This window comes from Cygnus olor, chromosome 3, assembly GCF_009769625.2.
Source record: "Cygnus olor isolate bCygOlo1 chromosome 3, bCygOlo1.pri.v2, whole genome shotgun sequence".
In the NCBI taxonomy this organism is placed as follows: Eukaryota; Metazoa; Chordata; class Aves; order Anseriformes; family Anatidae; genus Cygnus; species Cygnus olor.
In genome coordinates this window covers 49,283,186-49,302,444 of record NC_049171.1, presented here as the reverse complement: position 1 = coordinate 49,302,444, position 19,259 = coordinate 49,283,186, and the positions used below count along the sequence as shown (strand labels likewise).

Genomic DNA, 19,259 nt, shown 5'->3' with positions numbered 1-19,259 from the left:
TAATAATGACTCCATAGTAGCCAAGATAGCATCCCAGAAAAGACACAGAAAACAACATTTGCACAACAGAGCAGTCATGGGAGAACATTCTCTTTCTCCAGTCAGTGTTTTTCCTTTACTAGCTGAGATAAGCTTTATCTGTGCAGAAGAGCTGCAGTCAAACCACAGATGATGAATGTTCAAACATGCCAGAGAACAGTGCAAATGGCAGTATAAATGGAGGAATTATTTCAGCTATGAGCAACTCTCAGTGTACAAAAACTGTCCATAGTATTTGTAGAACTGTGTAGTAGTTAACTGTGAATATATTTTCATTATTAGCTCCTACTATAAAACATTTGTCAGTTTATTAAATAGGCTTGTCTTAGGTTGGAGCACAGCTTGCCAAGTCTCAGGTAATGTAAGTGTTTTGGACTGAAAGTGAAATGAAATGGATTACATTTCTGAGTAAACTGATCTGCATCACGTTGACCTATTGTATACACCACACACTGTCGAGCAGTTAATACTACTATTTGTTTGACAGCCTGCCTCACGTACAGTTGAGCCACCTGTGAGTAATGCAAGCATCTCATTTGAATGCCTATAAATCTTGAATACTTGCTAAATATGTTTTTCATGTGACAGCTTTCTAGAAAACTTACACAAAGGCAATTGCTCTATGTATAAACTTTGTGTTTATTGGCTGTTCAGAACATAAAGTGTAAATAAAAAATAACTCCCCTGTGGTCAGTAAAGCTACATGAATGCAAAGCCTACGTCTAATATGAGAGGTTTTCAGGACAAAATTTAACCTTTTTTTTGTTGTTGTTGACGTAGGGATTTTGTAAATAAGATCACGTTTTTAGATTGGTCCTGAACAATCAGATGTGGTGGATATAAATATATTTGATTGGCAGACTAGAAAAATAATTTGTTCTCAGAAGTAAAAGTGTTATTTTGTAGGAATATTTAATGCAAATTATCTCTCTCTCTAGTCCAAGTATATTAAGTTCTGGCCTTACACCAGTGTGAAATTAAAATTGTTGCTCCAGGCAGGGTGGAAGACATGAAAAATAGTGGCAAATCTTTTTTGAAGTTACTCATGATAGTTGTTAGAAGCTGCTGACTACGCTGAAGCGTTGGGAATAATCTAAGAGCTTGACAAAGCAGAAAGTCAGATTTCAAATTAAGACCCTGAAAAAAGCAATGAATTAAATAGGTATAGCTGTCACATAAACTTCGATGAATATTTTGCACAATAGTACACTTCAATCCATAAACATTTAACTCCTTAGCTATATCAGAAAAACATTTTCTGATGCTGAGTTATATATGGAAAATATTACACACATACGTAAGATACACACTTGTTATGAACAAACAGAGGGCTAAATTCTGTCCAATGCCTTGTGAAGAAGGATGCCAAGTCTGCTAAAGATCTAAAGTCTGCTACTTAACTGAATGTAACTTCATGGATAAGTTTGGATACTGCTCCTAAAAAAAAAGTAAATGGTGCTTGAAAAGTCCATTCATTAACAAACTGTGACTTAATTGTTTCATATTCTGTCTTTCATAGGAAGTGTTGAAAAATGCTTTATAAAGCCAGGGAGAAGGGAAACACAGGGAATAAGTGTGTGCAGCAGCTTTCACAGTGGAAAAAAAACAACCTAACGTATGGCAGTGGAATACAGAAAATAATAGAGCTGAGATTAAAAGGCAGGAAAAGTAGTGTGCAGGCATCCAGGACAGTGGGAGTTTGCAGGGGAAAAAGAAGTAGTTTCATGAGGAAGGGAAACATGAGAAGAATGCAAAGTGTCTGAAAAGCTAACTGGAACAGAGAAGACACATACTCAAAGCACAGAGTGTTGCTTTAACCTTGCTCTGTCGGGTGTCAGTAATGACCCCGTTCTCATACACTCAAAATATACGGGTATGCAAAGAAATTAGTAATGGTTAAGTTTCAATGTCCTTAATATCCCTCAATATTCTCAATTATAATCTCGTGACAGCCTAAAGGAAGTACATAAGAGAGGTTAGTGTGGAATAGCTGACATTGCAATTCATCCTGTCTTACCATGGCAGAAGATAAATCTTAACAGTAGAGTTCTGTCACTCAGAGGTGAGACTCTAATGGTTTGAACTATGTTTATAAATATCACTCCTGCCATGTATATATGTCTCCAGTCTGCAAGGATTTCCCTCTCTTTGTCACTTCGTACCATTTCCTCTGGTCCTATTACTGTTAGGATTTTTTGTAATTTCTCATGGTAAGGGGATAAGCATTTTATTTTCTCTGTCACTTGTAGTATTCAATGGTATTTTGCAGAAAGAGTGTATGCAACAGTGTGAATTCTGCTTCTCAAAAGCTTGCTTGAGACAAGCTGTCCTCTTAACTCAGGGGGGAAGGAAAACCAGGACGGTGCATTTGCATGAAGACAGCTCTGTTCAAGGTCACAATGGAGAACTCCAATTTTAAAGCTGCTTTCTGACCTGAGGAGAAAGTCTCACTTAGATGCAGATGGTAGCTGGCTGGTTCAAGCACTGTGTGAGGGACATAGGCACAGTAATTCCAAATGTCCCCTCTCACACTTGTAAGGCGAATATTAAACAAACAGGACAGACCTGAGAATTAGCATAAGGCAAGATGAAGATAATACAGTATCAAAGTACACAGTCATGAAATGGAAAAACACTGAGGCCGGGCATGATGTATTGTGTGGAAGCATTTGAATCAAGAGAGATTTGGATCATTTATCATCTAAGATTGGAAGAATGTCAGGGTTTTAATGCCTGTTCTGTACTTCAAAGGAGGAAAGTGAAAATTGTTCTCACTGAACAAGGCACGGAAATGCAAGGAAAGAAGAGATAGTCCTGGAGCATGTGCATGCTTCTGCATCTGCCCCACATGATCCTGGTCCTTTCTCCATCACGCTGAAGCGTGCTGTCATTGAGGTAGCATGTACACCATGGACAAATTCAAGAGGTAGCCACAGCACACATGCCAGTAGATGCCTGCACCACTATCGGATCTTTGATGGCAATTGAGCAAATTATTCCTGTTGAGAGCTACGTTATCTGCTGAAGTGCTCTCCTGAACAGGGATGCACACTTCCGTAGCTCCAATCTGTACTGAGAAATTCTGGTCTGGCTGCGCACAGGAGGAGTGGGTGTGCAAATACAGGGGGAGAAGTTCAGGAGCTAGAGTAAGAATTGACGTTGCAGGTGGCAGGGATATTTCAGGGATTTATCTGTGAACGTGCATGTAAAGATAAATGTATGCAACCCTAGAATCCATTAGTAAATACATACCTGGTAGTAGAAATACCAAATAAAAATATACATATTCTCTTTTCTCAAACAGAATTATTCCTCCTTGCACTGTATTGATCCCTTATAGAACAAAACACTTCACTTTCTCTTTGTTAATTCTGCTGCATATCTTTCATTTAGAAAACAACAGCAAAAAAAGTATATACATGCTTATATTCTATATATTCTATATTTCACTGTATACTGTATTCTATACAGTATACAGTCAGCATTTAGACTTATGATCTTTACATTACTGTTCCTTGAGTTTTATATTGTGTACTCTCAAGCAAAAGCAAAGATGTGCATAACTTGAAAGACTTTTCTACCCTTACAGCTACTTTTTGTTTCTTCTAGTTACTCGTTGGAATCATGGCTCTGCTGAGTGGAATACTAACAATAATGCTACCAGAAACACTTGGAAAACCATTGACTAATACTTTGGAGGAAGCTACAGAAATAGGAAGAAACGAGAAAAGCTGTTCAGAAAAGACTCCTCCAGCACAGAGTGGTGCAGCATTAGAAAAGATAGAGATGGGTGGTCCAGAAACAGTTAGCGCTGAGAAATAAAGCAAGAACAAAATGGCTGTTCCCAATTTTAACAGTTAAATAACTTATAAAATCATTTTATTCAAGAAACGTGACTGTTCTATATCTGTGCCTTTTAATTTGTAACCAGTCTTGCTTTTTCAGTAGAGCAAATATATGAAACCTTTTCTACGTGACTGAGGTGCTGCAGAAAATTTGATGAGATTTCTAGATCACTTCTCAAACTTACCTGGCCCTTAGGAAACCTATCTGACTTGCTGTGACCAGTTGGAATGATTACTCTAAATTTTGAAACCCACCTGATTGTCCGTATGTAAAAAACAGATCAATTCCTTGCTTCACATTTTCTGCAGTTACACTTGTAAACCCACCACAGTGTGCTTTGTCCATTCTTGTCCTTTTGCAGTTGACAGTTACAGGCTTGAGACTTCAAAACACAGTGAACTCAAACACACAGTTATAATCCAAGAGAGAAGCCTTAACATTGCATCGTCATACTAATAATTTCAAAGTTAAACTAATTTATTCTTTTTTTTTTTTTCGAATTTGCTACTAGAAAAGCTGCCATTTCTAACAAAGAGAAGTATTCTGTGGAACAGCTTCTGACTGAAAAAATAATACTAAGTTTGCAAAATGTGCAAATAGTTTGTATACTATTCATTCTGTTGAATGGCAAATGTATTTTTATTAGGCTTAGAAAAAAAAATCACTGGATTTATTGCTGTCTGAGTAAATTCTATTTAGTTTAGGTAAAACTAAAATGCCAGATGCCTTTGAAAGTCTTATTCATTCCAGACAGTTATTTCAGTGCACCCCTTCTCGCTTAGTTTAGCTCAGGTCTAGCATCAGATTCTTCCTAAGGTTTAAGAGCAACACCAGCAACTTTGCCACGCGCCTCCGTCAAGGCTTAGCCCTTCTTAGTCCTCAGTGGAACGGAGCAAGTGGCACATGGGCCTTATTCAGGCTCTCTGCACAGAGGTGGACTTAATTATTGATGAAAGATTAGTAGACGTGGTATCTGCACACTATTTGTATTAGACTACATAGACTTATATGGAGTCTGTAGCTCCATTTTTAACTTACGCTACACAAAATCAGTTGTGAAAATATAAATTAAAAAATGGTAGCTTGAGGACACCGAGTTACCAGTCTCTGGCAGTTTTCATCCAAGTGTCTGTAGATGTCCCACTGTTGTTACACCTCATGTGTGTGTCAACACTCACTTGCTGGTGCAGCGATCGTGCCTTGTGACTGTGGACCACAGAAAACTGATAGATAGGAAAGCATCATTCTGGCTGGTAGTTTTACGGCTTTCTGTCCCAGCTTTTATTTTTTCGGTCTACCTCCAGACCTGGGAGTATATTCTTTGCTTGTGAGTCTGTATCCTCTTGGCCACCCTTGTCTGAGGGGGGGTGGCACGGGAAGCTTCTGCACATCGGGGTTCAGACAGCTGGGATTGTGTGAGCCCTGCCACCCCTGGTTTGAAAACAGAATTCTTCTCATCTTAGGCACCTACTCATGTGCTAGCTGGCACGATCTCATCAAAACAAGTCTTCCCATGTTTACCTTTTGACATGTACCCTAAAATCAGACACCTAAATTACTGTACATAAATATTCTATATGCTGTATTGTTTGTGTTTTTCTATTGTATCTGCATAGGCATATTCGTTTTAGTGACTTCTGAAACCAAAATAATGATTTATATCCCCTTGTAAAATATTTTTTTCTTCACTGCAGTGTTCTGGAGTGGAAGTAGCATTTTTGGTACTGGACTTAGGATTTGATCATATACTATATGAGGACTGCTGTGCTTTGAAGCCCAGCAAAAGTCAGGCAGTTTAAGTTTAGGGTGTTTCTGGGTGATAAGTGAAGCACAAAGGAGTGTTTACTCTCCCTTCAGTTATGTGAGTGTCCCAGTATCTGCAGAGAAAACTTCAGAAGAGAACTGCATAGACTATGGCTTCTGTCCAGATATATTTTGCTCAGCAAAAGTATGCGCTTAACCTTACCCATGTGAGTAATCCCATCATTATTCAGAGGAGCGCTTGAAAACATACTTTGATGACTACAGATAGGATTACTCACACGCTGTGGCTTTCTGTTTTGCCGAGGAGCAGACCCAGTACTCTTCCACTGCTTCCAGATCCCCCCGCCCCGGTTCCCAGAGCAGAACAAATGTCCTTATCTGCAAGATCTGTTGCCAAACCCTGCCTTAAACAAGGGCTTAACCACACCAAAGAATGTCATGCAATAGCCCTAACAGGGAATGAAACTGATACTGTCTGACATTACAACCGCTGTCCCCATCACAGAGCTCCAAGCAATCGCATTATTTTGGGGTTCTTTCACATGATGCTCTTTTTTTCATACATGGTCGTATCTTAAACTCCTCAGTCTGGAGTACTGGGGACAGTACAGTGTATTTTAACAAGGTACTAAAGAACAGCTAATCTGTCTGCTTTGCTACCTGCAGAATAACTGATCTGGGGGTTACACTGTTAAGTACAGTTACATGTTCTTGTGACCTGAGGGATTCAGGACCAGGTCATCTGTAATTGGTATGTGTGAGGTAGAGAAAATAAGAAAAAGGAAAAGTCTTAAATGTGTGATGACACTGAGTAATCCTTACAGGCTATGATTTTAATTATGACTCTAAAACACAGTGCAGCTTGATAGTTTTTAACCCTTAAAGCCAGGTCGTCCTGTCACTGAAGTCAGTTGGTATTTGATCTTTGATTAAGTGAGACCTGAATTTCCCTAGCCCAATGATACTATATATATATATTTCCCCTGGAAATAAAATGTTAATCGTTCTACTGGTACACTTTTTGTGACTTTATGCATGACTAGCTTTGAGGATCCTCTGGGGCATCCTTTTCTTTCAGTTGAGGAAGCATATTACTGTAAGAAAGGAAATAGCATTTGTGTATATATACTGGTAGAATTTCTGTTTGCTTGCTTTTTTCCATGTGGAGAAGAATATGTTTAACACTAGTCATACATTATAAATGTAGCATAGACAGAGTGAGTTGATTTATTTCTCTTAAATATTCACAGATGATCTAAATCCTCTCAAAGGAGAGCACTGGGTTTGAGAACAAATGCTTCTAAGTTCCTTTGGGGCATATTTTCTTCTCATGGCTCTTGAAAAGAATTTCTTTTCATATATATTTTTTTTTATCTGAGTCCTTCAGTTCTTTTATGTTTATATTTGTCATCTCTATCTTAGTGCAAATTTATTGTGCTGGTCAATGGCTCTGGAGATTTGTAATGGTTTTATGAGATATTGGATTAGAATTCTTATCTGTCTTAATTGCTGGTCATTATTGCACAATAATAATGTGTTTTATCCTGAAACTGATATAATATTTTATTAAACAGTCTTGCAATTTTTAGGGACGTATTTTCTGAGTTAAAAATAGGAATAAGAGCAATTATCATTAATTTAATGATAACTAAGGGAAAGGATTAAGTAAATGTATTTGCTATTTTGAATCTGTATTTTAAAACAATGTGAAAAGATTCATTTTCTACTTTAATAGCTGACGTGATTTTCAATTTATGAAAATTTTAACCATGTAGAAAAAAAAGCTCTGCAAACTATGTGCACTCTGTGTTGAACGCTTTGGGTGGTGCCGAGTGTCTGAACAAGGGAGCGAACCCTGCCTGGGGGTTGAGGGGCTTTGTGTAACAAAACCCAGGACAGTCTGGCACCCCCCACTCCGGGCGAAAAGGGGTAGAGGTCTCACTGGCATCTCTCACAGTTTATTTTTACCAACTCCTTACGTGCAGTCACTCAGGAAGCCTCCATGGCAGGGGGCTGAGCAACATACAAGGCCTTTGCGTGTGCCTTTCACAAGGGCTTATAAATGCAAGGTCGCATGTACTCTGGAGGCATGATGCCAGAACGGCATTTGGAGCTGCTAAAAGGAGAGTCTGGATTCATCCTGTACACTTGCACAAACATATCTTAAAGATGCTTGCCTGAATCCCGCAACAGATTTGTAGAAGATGATAAATTAAATTCAAAGATTAAGAAGAAAATGGTGAGTGTAGACAAAAGAATAAGTTTTTTTCTATCAAGGGAAATGCAATCAAGCCGTACCTGCATTGCTTCATCTCTTGTGAAGAAGAATTAGAGCACATCTGTGTGCTGGTAACCTAGCCATTTTGTACCAGATTGTGTACCAGATGAAGCGTGCATTTTGGAAACACGGGAGAAGTATGTATTCTTGGGAAAGAGTTATTTGCCCAGAATATGTGGATTTAATACAATATACGTGACTAATGATTTTTTAAGTGTGTATTTGTTATCTGCAGTTACATGCAATAATAAAGACAAACACATTATTTAATCTTTACACCCTTGTATAATTTAATCAACTTCCAACACTCACCAGCTCTCCATTTGGTGCACACTCCTGGCAGGAGCTGGGCTGGTGCTCTGGTGTTTCATGGAGATCCCTGCTGCAGCAAAACACGTGATTCTTTTTTTGCCAGTATTTGTATAAGCTGGCTGGGGCAGTAGTCTCTAGGACAAATTCAATAGCGACAAAAAGAGCTGCAGATGTTGTAGAAATGACAAAACAATACAATTGATATCCACTTGGTGTTCAGTTGATGTGAAAACTAAGTGTAACTTCTTCGTGCAGGAACTGGAGTAGACGGACAGCATACAGAAAATGAGAATTGCAGCAATCTATAGCCCTACTCTTTGTGATTTGTCCTTTTAGCCCTTCTCAGGAGTCTATTTATTTTCCAGTTCTCTTAACTCTCAAATTAGTGCAATCTGTGCCAAGATTTTATTAACCTTATTTATTCTGATCAAGTTGCACCCGTCACTTGGCTTCATCATTCATACTTTTGATGGCTTTGTATGTCCCTGCCAGGTGATTTAGTTTCTTCCCTGAAGGTAACCATAGTGAATGATTCTGTTAAGAGAAATGCTATGCAGGAGATGAGGAAAAACAATAAGAACAGCTCACTGAAAGCCTAAGATGAGACATCTGAATAGTCTCTGATACTGACTGCAAGAGCACTGAGTTTAATGATGCTGAGAAAAATCAAGCCTAAAAATGGGGAAGTATCCTTTTCTTGTTATATCTGATGTATTAATCTGATTGCAAAGAGGTTTGGACACAAAAACAGCTCTTTCAAATAAATTACTAGCCTAGGTTTATGAATAACCAGAAGCAGTGAGGAATCACTTCCCCACCTAGTGACAGATAACTCTCCTTCTGCATTCCTGTCTGACCCAGGCTCGGATACTGCTCGGGTGCTAGTTGCAGGCCCTGTGGGTAGGACCCAGTGCTCACAGGCGTCTCATTATTCATGTTGCCTCCTAGTGTATCTCGTGGGGATAGAGCTGGCTTGCACAGGAGTAGGAAAAACCAACTCCAAGGGGCAATTCTTAAGAAGATTGTCTCCATGGTCTCATTGCCACTGATGAAAATGAAATGCAGTTTTTACTGAGGTGATCATGGATATAGCAAAAGAACCAGGGATAAATGGATGATCTCTGAGCAATATTTTCACAAAGTTTTTCAATAGGTAAGTCAGTATTGCTGGTGTCTTTCTCATATTGAGTAAATATTAGGAGTGAGTAAATAGCATGTGGAAACAGTAAAATGAGAGCAGCGTAGCCTCTGTGCTGGAAGGCTAATTTGCCATGGACATCGGTGCCGACTTGATCTTTGAACTGGTTAAAGAAGTGGTAGCGAAGGGATCCGTACCATTGATAAGATCAGAAACAGGTTAGCACTGCTGTGTTCACAGAGGTCAGTTCTGTTTATCATTGCTGCTGTTTTCAAGAGCACACACAAAGCCGAGGGATTTCTAAGTTAAACAAAGGGCGACATCTCTTGAGCATTGCTGGAGCTGGGCCGACGGTGCTCTGAGATACCACAGCCAGTTGTTTGGAAACAGCTCCAGGTATGACCATGTCGTGCTTGTTTGATTCTGGAAGCGTGGCCCCCTCCTCCTGAGTGACCAAATCACGAGCTGCACTCAGCCAAAGGGAGTAACAGCCACTGTCACAGAATTTGTAGTGAATGCTGCACCTGGAATACTATTTGGCAAATGTTTGTTGGTTGAAAAAAACACATTTTGTGCAATGCACAGAATATATACACAAACATCCAGGGAGACTTAGGCAGTTGGGCTGTTATGTGGGCAAGGACCTGTCCCTTCTTGTGAGTTTTCCCACCTTTCATGAGAAAGGAACAACATGAGTAGCAAAAACTTCTCATATCTTGAAGGCCTCAGCACAGAATGGCTAATTTTTGGTGAGCTGGGGCTCTGGGAGTTAGAGCAAAGATGTTCTGTATCGTGCTGCTCATATCAGTGAAGAGCAGGGGTAAGAAAAATAACAGCACTAAAGCCCTGCAGGGATAAACAAACTTTTGTGGTGGGAAGTCACACATTCAGATTAGAGAGAAAGAGAAGACAGAGCTCCTCCTGCACCCTAAAATATGGTGTGCATTACTTATGGGCTCTTTATCAAAGCACGGTGTGTTCGTCCTTCCAAAATACTTTAGCACATGGAAGAAAGAGAGTTATTTAATGAGATTACTGCAAGAGTCGGTATCACAAACCAGCATGTATTTTCTGAATCTCATTCTCAGGAGAAGGCCCACTGGGAATTCCCTGAAACGTTCAGCCGTGCATAAACATCTGATACAGAAAATTTCCATCCAAATCCTTTAAGTTTGGCAAAGTTATAAGCAACTAGAGGTAGAATCTCAGGATGAAAAATCACAGGCAATTTTAATCCTAGCTGGCACTGCAACCTCTGTTGATATTTGAAGGGGGAGAGATTTCCACATCTGAAAGGCTCCTCTCCAAAACTGTACATACCCATCAGTGACTCAAAATAGTGTATGTTTTATGATAGGTACATCAAGCCATCAACATTTTCATTTCTAAACAAGCAAACCTTCTCCATTCCTCTGCCCCCCTCCCTGTCTTATACAACTCCATTTTTTACCTTCTAAAAACTTTCAGAAAAAAAATGAGCTGTACTATAATTTTCACAAAATTATTCCCTGTTCCTTTCACCACTGAAGGAAGAAAAATGCATCTATAAAGGCTGGTGATTATGTACGCGTATTATGTCATGTTTTTAGTCTTACTGTTTAAGAGCAGCTTGACTGGGAGGTAAGGTCGGGCACCATGCATGCAGCCTGTGCGCTGTTTGCCCCACTGCTGTGGGTGCCCTGATACCCTCAGGGGGCTGACCATTCTGTAAGTAGGTGGCTATGAGGACAAGGCTTCTGCCTGGAGGATTCATGGCAAACGCTGTTGCAGAAGGCTGGAGGGGAGCCATCTCCAAATGGCACTTTATCAGCCAATGTGCCACCACGCCAGTGCCACATGCCCCGGAGCTAAGGCACCGTGCTGTACAATGTTATCAGGATCCCCCTGATCCTGCAGACAGTTCCGTTTCTGGCAAAGCTGCGTTTTTCTGATGACGATGTTAACACCAACAGCCCTGGCTGGCCGTGCTGGCCGGGCCCCTGTGGTTCTGCAGGGACTCCTTATTCATCCACCCTGACGACTGACATTGCCCTGCGTGTTATCGCCTCCTGGGCTGCTGCCAGGATCTCTTGAGTGTTACAGCAACCTCAGGGCAATGTTAGAAGCACCCAGTACGCAGCTAACTGCTCGTAAAGGAGTTAAAACAGGACAGGGGGGCCCAGGGAGCCTCCTCTCTGGGACAAGAGCAGAGCTCGGCGGCTGCCCGGGACGGGAGCCAACGCTGGGCCAGGCGCACGCAGCTCCGCCAGCAGCGGCAGGGCTGAGGCAGCTCTCACGGCCAGCCCGGCCTCTCCACTCCAGGTATTTCCCTCTCGTTTCTCTGGGTTTTGGGTTTTGTCAGCTGGGTGGTGTGTAAGGAAAGAAGCCTGCTCTGCAGGGAAAGGGAGGGAGCGAGCAGCCTGCTCAGCCCACGGCGGGCACAGCCAGCCTGCCTCTGGGGCACCGCAGGCCTCAGGGGCTTAAGGGAATGCTTCAGCACTTGGATGAGGGGGGAGTGGGGTTAAAAACAATCGCAGGACTGCAAGCGTAACCATTTCGAGTTTCCTTAGTTCCCCCTTTGTCCGTTTTCTGCTCAGCAGTTCACTCGTGCTTCTTGAACAGCCCACGTGTGTGTGTGGGACCACGCTTGGGCTGGCACGTCGGCCAGCGCCAGGTACGGAGGTTGCCCGCCGAGGAGGACGAAAGGGGCAGCAGCTTTCCCTCAGCCCTGCCAGCGCCAGCAGTCACTGCAACTGGTTTGCCTTTTTAACACTTATTCTTGCAAAACCCTCGGCACAAACAGCTCTGAGAAGTGCCAGCTTAGCGCCAGCTGCCGCGTCAGACCGAAATAGCCTGTCCTCAGGAGCCCTCCCAGGTACCCAGACCGCTGCGGCCTCAGGAGCTCTGTACAGCCCAGGCTGTCCTTGCCGATAGGAGCAGGGCGGCCTTTAGCCTCTGGTTTGCACTCGGTTAATTTTTGGCACGTTAGCACATTAAAGCCTGCTGTGCCCCTGTCTTGCAGCAGTGAGTGCTGGAACCACGGCTTGACAGGTGCCTGTTGGGGCTGGGATCCTGCGGGCTCCAGCAGCGCCCTCCTGCTCGCCCTCCTGCCATATTTTGCAGCACTGGGACCGACTGCCAGCAAACGGCCTGCGAAGATCCCACCTGAACTGGGAAGATTTGCGGTGAAACCCGAACCGCCGCTGAGCTGCAGCTCCCCTTTCTCCCCCGGCCACGGAGAGGTCAGTTGGGAAACCCAAGCCCCAGCGTGGTCCAAGGGTTGCATGGGAACGGGCAACCGAGAGCAGGCCTCTGGCAGATGCAAGGTGCACCCATCGCATGTGCTCCAGGGGCGGCCGAAGGAGCGACTGTGCTTGACCGTGGGCCGCTGGGAGGCAGGGAACATCAGCATTATTAAAAATCCCCTCATTTCCGGTTCTTTTCTTCACTTTTTTTCCTTTTTTTAATAACAATTACTGGTACAAAACATTCTGGTGACTATGCTAGGGAACAGAAACCATTGATGCTCTGCCAAATGGGATCCCTGTTGCAGGAGGCTGAGGCTGCAAGGCTGTCAGCTTTGGGGCGCTGGTAGGGCTGAGGGGTGCAGCTGGTGGTCAGAGCTGAATTCCTTCAGCTTGGGTTCGTGGTGGTCAGCGGTGCTGGTTCAGGGTTCATCTTCACCCCCGCGTTGTGCCCATTCTCCCTGCTGTGTGGGCACTTTCATGGTTGTCTCGTGAAAGGAGATGTAATGATTAACAGGGAGAGACTTAAGCGTTGCCTGAAGAAGAGGAAGAGGGGTTGTAACACCGCTGGGCTGTGGTGCAGAAGGAATGTGATGATGGGCAGCAGTGCTGGCCCCCTCCCTTCCCACACAGCAGGAATATCAAACCTTAAGTAGTAAAACCACGGGGGGGAGTGAGAAGCCGTGAAGTGTTATGAGCAAAGATCTTGAAAATAGATGTGATCCCGCAGTTTTCTTGCCTAAACTTGCATCAAAGATGCTGAAAGCCACAGGAAAATGTGAAATCAGCCCCTCCCTTAACAACTGCAGGCACCGTTTTCCAGAAGAGGTTCTCAGAGAGCAGTCGGTGAGGCTGGATTTCTGCAGTCAAGGATGAGCAAGTCCTGTAGGAAGCGCAAGGAGAGTGAGAGTAGGACCATAAAGGAGCAAGACCAAAGGTCCGTCTCACCCAGCATCCTGTCCAAGAGTCAGTATTGACAGATGCTCCAGGAAAATGGGAGAGGCATAGGCAAAGGAGAATTCTCCCCTAGATGCATCCTCAGCTTTTGGCAGGAATCCACCATGGGGTGCCCAAGCCAGCAGGTGCCCCTTGACTCTCATATTTAATAAAACTTCAATAATTAATTTAGTAAATTACTTAAAGATAAATCTGAAGGGTTTATCAGCTCTGCCTTTGTCCAGCCTCCTTTGGGCCCATCTAGTCCTTGGTTTGGGGGCCTTGCAGATGATGCTCAGCCTTGCTCCTCACCTTGTAGGTGCCTGTCCCCGCCAGCTCTGTGCCCTGGAGATGGCGGCACCCAAGGTGGCAGTGGTGGGCGCAGGGCTCATCGGCCTGTCCACAGCGCTCTGCATCTCTGAGGCTTTCCCCAGCTGCCGCCTCAGCGTCCTTTCGGAGCAGTTCAGCCCCAACACGACGGGCGATGTGGCAGCCGGGATGCTCATCCCTCACACTTACCCAGGTGCGTGCAAACCGGTGTGACTGCGTGCCCGGGGTGCAGCAATGCACAGCGTTTTGGGAGGAAAAGTACCATTCCCTGCATCCCCACCTGTCCTATCTCCTCAATGCTGGCTTGCATACTTTTCCTCTTTGCATTTTTCACTCCCCTGTGCGTTTGGTTGTGTTTGCATGCAGGCACACCGATCCACGTGCAGAAGCAGTGGTTCAAAGAGACCTTCACGTACCTTTTTGCCATCGGCAACTCGGCTGAGGCATCAGAGGCTGGCATCCACCTGGTCTCTGGGTAAGAGCAGCCTCAAGGGCACCCTTTGGCACGTGTGTGCTTTGTGCTGGAGCAGGCAGAGGCTTTCCTTGCTGGAGCTCAGGAGTATGCCCCGCATGGAGTAGCTCTCATGAGCATATTCCCAAGAAACTGCATTGCAGCTGCTTGGATAGGACATATTTTCAAGCACAGTTCATGCATGGGTGTGTGTAGAGAAACCGCTCAAGACTGGCCTGCCTCAAATGTCTTTTTTTGATGGATGATTTCCATGCTGCCATCTACCACTTGCAGACGCTGCAGGGGGACTTCATTGTCCATTCACAGCTGCTGGGAAACTGCTGGGCAGGCAGTCTGAAAAACAGAGCCCTGCTCTCTCACGAAGCCTGGACTGCAGCTCCCACCTCCTGGGCATTTCCCTAAATTCACTGCCACCAGCCCCAGGGCTGGAGAGCAGGCGGGGCACGGTCAATGGGGACAGACTCCTGAATCCTCGGGTTTGTGCTAAGATTGCAGCGACGGGGCAGAGCTTTAGCGGCTAAGTTTTGCAGCTTTTTCTCTGTGTCCTTCCAGCTGGCAGGTGTTTAAAACCCCTCCCAAAGACGAGGTGCCTTTCTGGTCTGACATCGTCCTGGGGTTTCGACCGATGTCCGCAGCAGAGCTGCAGAAGTTCCCACAGCACAGATCCGGCCAGGCCTTCACGACGCTGAAGTGCGACTGCCCACCCTACCTGCTGTGGCTGGAGAAGAGGTCGGTTTGGTGAAGGACGGGCGTGCGGAGAAAAGCCCCGGCCCAGGGGAGCTGGGGGGAGCTTGTTGGGTTTGGACAAAATTGGAGAAGGGCTGTTTCTAACTAGGGAAAACGCAGAGAGCTGGAGTGTGCATTTAGGCCGTGTAAGTGCCTCTGAAATGAGCAAACGGTTGTCTCCACTTGAGAGAAGGCGACAGGCTGCACGCTGATCTGAGATCAAGCGGAGAGACGTGCACCGACACCGCGGTACAAATTGCCAGCCGAGCTGATTGCTTGGTTGCCTTTCATCTCGCTGCAACATGGGAGAAAATGTTTCTGCTCCAGCAGGCAGCCCGGGAGGGCGTGCTGCAGTGCCACCAGGGCCACGCCGGGGCTGCGCCGTCTCTCCGCACACGCGCTCTGTCGTGTTGCATCGCTCACCGAGTCGGAAACCTCTGCTGAAGCACAAGCGAGTTGTTAAACCCGTTCAGGATCTGCCACGTGATATCTCGTCTCGCCTTATTCCTGTTATAGCCCTCTTATTCCTCAAAGGACGCAGTCTAATAAGATGATCGAGCTCCTTTTCTTTCTCTTCTCTCTGGTGGCGAGAAATGAGAACGTGCTAATGCATGTAACTAATTCCCAAAACCCCAGGGATCTGAGCAGTATTTGTAAACCATTCTCTTGGCAAGCCACAAGGAAAATTGTCTTTGTGCCCACCTTGCTGGTCCAAAAATGAACTGCAGGAATTTTTTCCTGCTTGCTTGCCTGAATTCAGGAGTTTTCAGCAGTTTTTATTGGTGTATTTTTTATGGAGTGATGGCAGCATCCCAATGACAGTGCTCGGGGGCTCTCCCAGCAATTTGCCGAGCCAGGGCGGCTGCATGAGACCTCCCCAGGTCTTACCAGCTCTTGCAGCATCCTGCTGCACCCAGGCCCCTGTCCCCAGAGCACCAGGTGTGCCTTGGATCTGCACCTCAGCTTGCTTGAGCTGTTAAAGCTTGGGACCGTTACAGAAATGAGTTGTTAAGTCCATGAGGATCTGTCTGTCTATCTAGGGTTGTATGGCAGACCCTGCTGTGTAATATTCATCAACGTGCTTGACCTTTTCCTGTCCAACAAGTTAAAAAAAATAGCTTTGATCAGGCCAAATCAGTCAAGTCACAAACAGAAGCCCCATGTGGTTTTCTTTACTTTTTATCCCATCTGTTGTCCCATCCTGTTTTTGATCTGTTAAAGGCCATCTCACGTACTTAATGTGCATAATAATTACACGCGGGTCTAGGAGGTTCCTTTCTACCTCACTTCTGGCTTTTTTCTTTGTTTTTCAGGCTGAGAGCAAACGGTGTCCAGGTGCACACCAGAGAAGTTGCAGACTTATGGGAGCTGCACAGGGAGTACGACATTGTGGTCAACTGCACGGGCATTGGAGCCCACCAGCTCGTGGGGGACCCGGAGCTGCTCCCCGTCAGGGGACAGGTTCTCAAGGTGCACGCTCCTTGGGTGAAACACTTCATCCGGGATGGGGACGGCTCGACTTACGTCTACCCGGGGATACACAGCGTAACCCTGGGGGGAACCAGGGAGAAGGGGAGCTGGAGTCTCTCCCCTGACCCTGGCACTACCCAGGACATCTTTGACAGATGTTGCTCTCTTGAGCCCTCCCTGCAGCGAGCTCAGGATATCAGGGTGAAGGTGGGCTTAAGGCCATCCAGGTCGTCTGTGAGACTGCAGAGAGAGGTCCTGAGCCGGGGAGGAGCAAAGCTCCTGGTGGTCCACAGCTACGGGCACGGGGCAGGTGGCTTTTCGGTGCACAGAGGCACAGCCAAAGAGGCCGCCCGCCTGGTGGGAGACTGCATTGCTGCCCTGCAGGGCTCCTCATCGAGGGCCAAACTTTGAGTCCCTGAGCCTCCTTTCCCATTTATGACAGGCTAAGGTAGCATTTCCTACTCCTCTGGGCTTTGATTCCATCACTGGAGAGAAGAAACCTAAATCAACAGCTTGTGCCATTGCAGATGCTCAGTGGTATCTCACCTGGCTTCCAGCAGCCCCCTTGGAAAGGTGTGATAGGTCAATCCAAGTATTAGTCCAGCTGTCCATCTCCTCCATCTATTGTTCCTGCCCTGGGGATTTCTTCTAGCTTTGTACCGAGGAGGATGCGAGATACGTAAATATCCTTCATATAGCAGGAATCAGATTGCTTCAGTATGGTATAAATAACATAGATTATTTCTTCGTCTGCCTGGAAAGGCTATTGGATGCACTAGGTTCAGATTCAGTAAAAAATAGTTCTCTCCTGTTGTACCAAATCTCATCTAGTATTGTCCTCTCTCCTGCCACCTTGCTGACAAACTTTACCGTTATCCCTATGATTTAAAATAAAAAGGAAACCTGCCTAGGGCTGCATTACAGTGCTCCAGGTCGGCTCCTGCAGAAAACAATACTAGGCCACTCATGCACACCGACCAGACAAGCATGATTTTAAGAGCAGGTTAAATACCTTTTGTATCTTGACATTTCTTTGAGAGGAAGTTGCTCATGTGAACTACATCATCTTTCACACTTGTTTGCAACTCTTCTATTCCATGTACCACAGATATTGCTCTCAAACACAGATATTTTCTTCACCCCAACAGCAGCATTGACATGCCCTGTATCCTAAGGAAGAGAATTTTTCAGGGTGGGCTTGGCAGTGCAAACATTTCTTTTCTACTTCTCGTCAGCACTTGCAGTTTCCTTGTAACAGCTCATATAAATAAACCAGTGACAAACCAGGAAGAATCTTAGCACCAACTGCAGTTGCACAGGGGAGAGAAGAGCAATTTAACTCTAGATAAACACCGTAAAGACAAATTTGTCTGTAGCTGGATGCGAGCAAGCTCCTCTCCTGGAAGGAAGCTGAGCCACAGGAGCCCGGACTCTCACTCCATGGCAGAAGCTGAGCTGAACTTTACACTCAGTGATTTAAGCCCTTTGATGTGTCTGAAGATACTCCCCATAATTCACAGAATCACACAGCATCACAGGATGACTGAGGTGGGCAGGGCCCTCTGGAGGCCACCTGCTCCAACCCCTGCTCAGGCAGGGACACCCAGAGCTGCTTGACCAGGACCATCTCCAGGGGGCTTTTGAGGATCTCCAAGGAGGAGACCCCACAGCCTCTCTGGCAGTGCTCAGTCCCCCTCACAGTAAAATAAAATAAAATAAAATAAAAAAATTCCTGATGTTTAAAAGCACTTCAAATTAGAGCTTGCTGTCAAAGTACAAGATGAATATCTGTTAGTGATTAAACTGCTCATTAGACTTTAAATGGCTTATTTAAGTGTTAGCACCCACTTTTGAGTAGTTCTTTGTCCTTACAATTACAAAACAGATCAAAATCTTTTAATAAATCACATGATTAGAATTAACTGATAAATTAAAATTGTAATAGCAAAGCAGAGGTCATTTCTGTTGGGTTTTCTTCCATAAACAAGGGGTTTTCTCACTCAGAGGGGCCTGAGAGGGCCAAGCAAGGCCCTTGTGTAACTGCCGTGCTCAGAAGTGGCTGCCAGCTCCTGCTACTCACAGGTGGAATGGGGAAAGTTATCTTGCACAAGGGACAGCTGCTGAAAGGAGCATCATCAAATTAAATTACGGGTCAATTAGTGCTTGGATCAACCTAAGCCAGCCCTGCCTTCAGCGATCTTGGCCTCTTCTCCTCGGCTCTAGATGCTAATTTTGTGCCTCCCCCACCCCCCAATAATTTGTCCTTTCCAATGGTATGAGCGGGCAGAGCTGCTGCTTTTGGCAGCAGTGTTGGTGTGGTGCTTGTCGAACCACTGCTTTGTCCTCAGATAACACAGAACAAAAAAAAATACATGGTTAAAAAACAGGAGAATGGGTTATTTTTTTTTTCCTGATCTCGATTTTAACCTTAAAAAGTAACAAAAAGTTGAGCTTAATCTGCAGCTAGAAACACTACTACTGCTAATATCCGCCTGTCCATCGGATGGCTTCTGGACCACATCCCGTGCTTTTGTGGTCCCCGACATCGCGTGGTTCCATAAAGGGAGGCACTTCTTCACCCAGGCACAGAGCTCCTTGCCCTTATGTCTCTCCTGAACCTGGACACATCGTTTAATGCCCCCATCTCTCTTATGAGAACCAGCAACTAGTTATTCTCCACGACCCTCCATGAATTTCTAGATCTATACCATGCACCTTCTCAGA

General features: G+C 44.9%; 2 protein-coding genes across 6 annotated transcripts in view; both read left to right on the top strand.

The window, feature by feature from the left end:
• The window catches only part of SLC22A16 (solute carrier family 22 member 16), a 37,046-nt gene extending 28,863 nt beyond the window's left edge, over window positions 1–8,183 (top strand). For all 3 annotated transcript variants that reach the window (XM_040552640.1, XM_040552642.1, XM_040552643.1), the window contains one exon: window positions 3,649–8,183. In XM_040552640.1, coding sequence (XP_040408574.1) covers window positions 3,649–3,861 — 213 coding nt within the window. In that variant the 3' untranslated portion in view covers window positions 3,862–8,183. The remainder of the gene's footprint in view (window positions 1–3,648) is intronic.
• Window positions 8,184–11,449: 3,266 nt separating this feature from the next.
• On the top strand, window positions 11,450–18,394 carry DDO (D-aspartate oxidase). 3 transcript variants are annotated; one of them, XM_040553488.1, is made up of 8 exons: window positions 11,503–11,678; window positions 11,954–12,030; window positions 12,160–12,231; window positions 12,379–12,598; window positions 13,857–14,060; window positions 14,234–14,342; window positions 14,892–15,068; window positions 16,379–18,394. In XM_040553488.1, exons 5-8 carry the CDS (start codon window positions 13,889–13,891, stop codon window positions 16,944–16,946), a joined length of 1,026 nt encoding a protein of 341 aa, XP_040409422.1. In that variant the 5' UTR covers window positions 11,503–11,678; window positions 11,954–12,030; window positions 12,160–12,231; window positions 12,379–12,598; window positions 13,857–13,888; the 3' UTR covers window positions 16,947–18,394. The 3 variants fall into 3 exon arrangements, with proteins under 3 accessions (XP_040409421.1, XP_040409422.1, XP_040409423.1); XM_040553487.1 differs by having other exon boundaries at window positions 11,450–11,678; window positions 12,160–12,598; XM_040553489.1 differs by lacking the exons at window positions 11,954–12,030; window positions 12,160–12,231; window positions 12,379–12,598.
• Window positions 18,395–19,259: the final 865 nt, after the last annotated feature.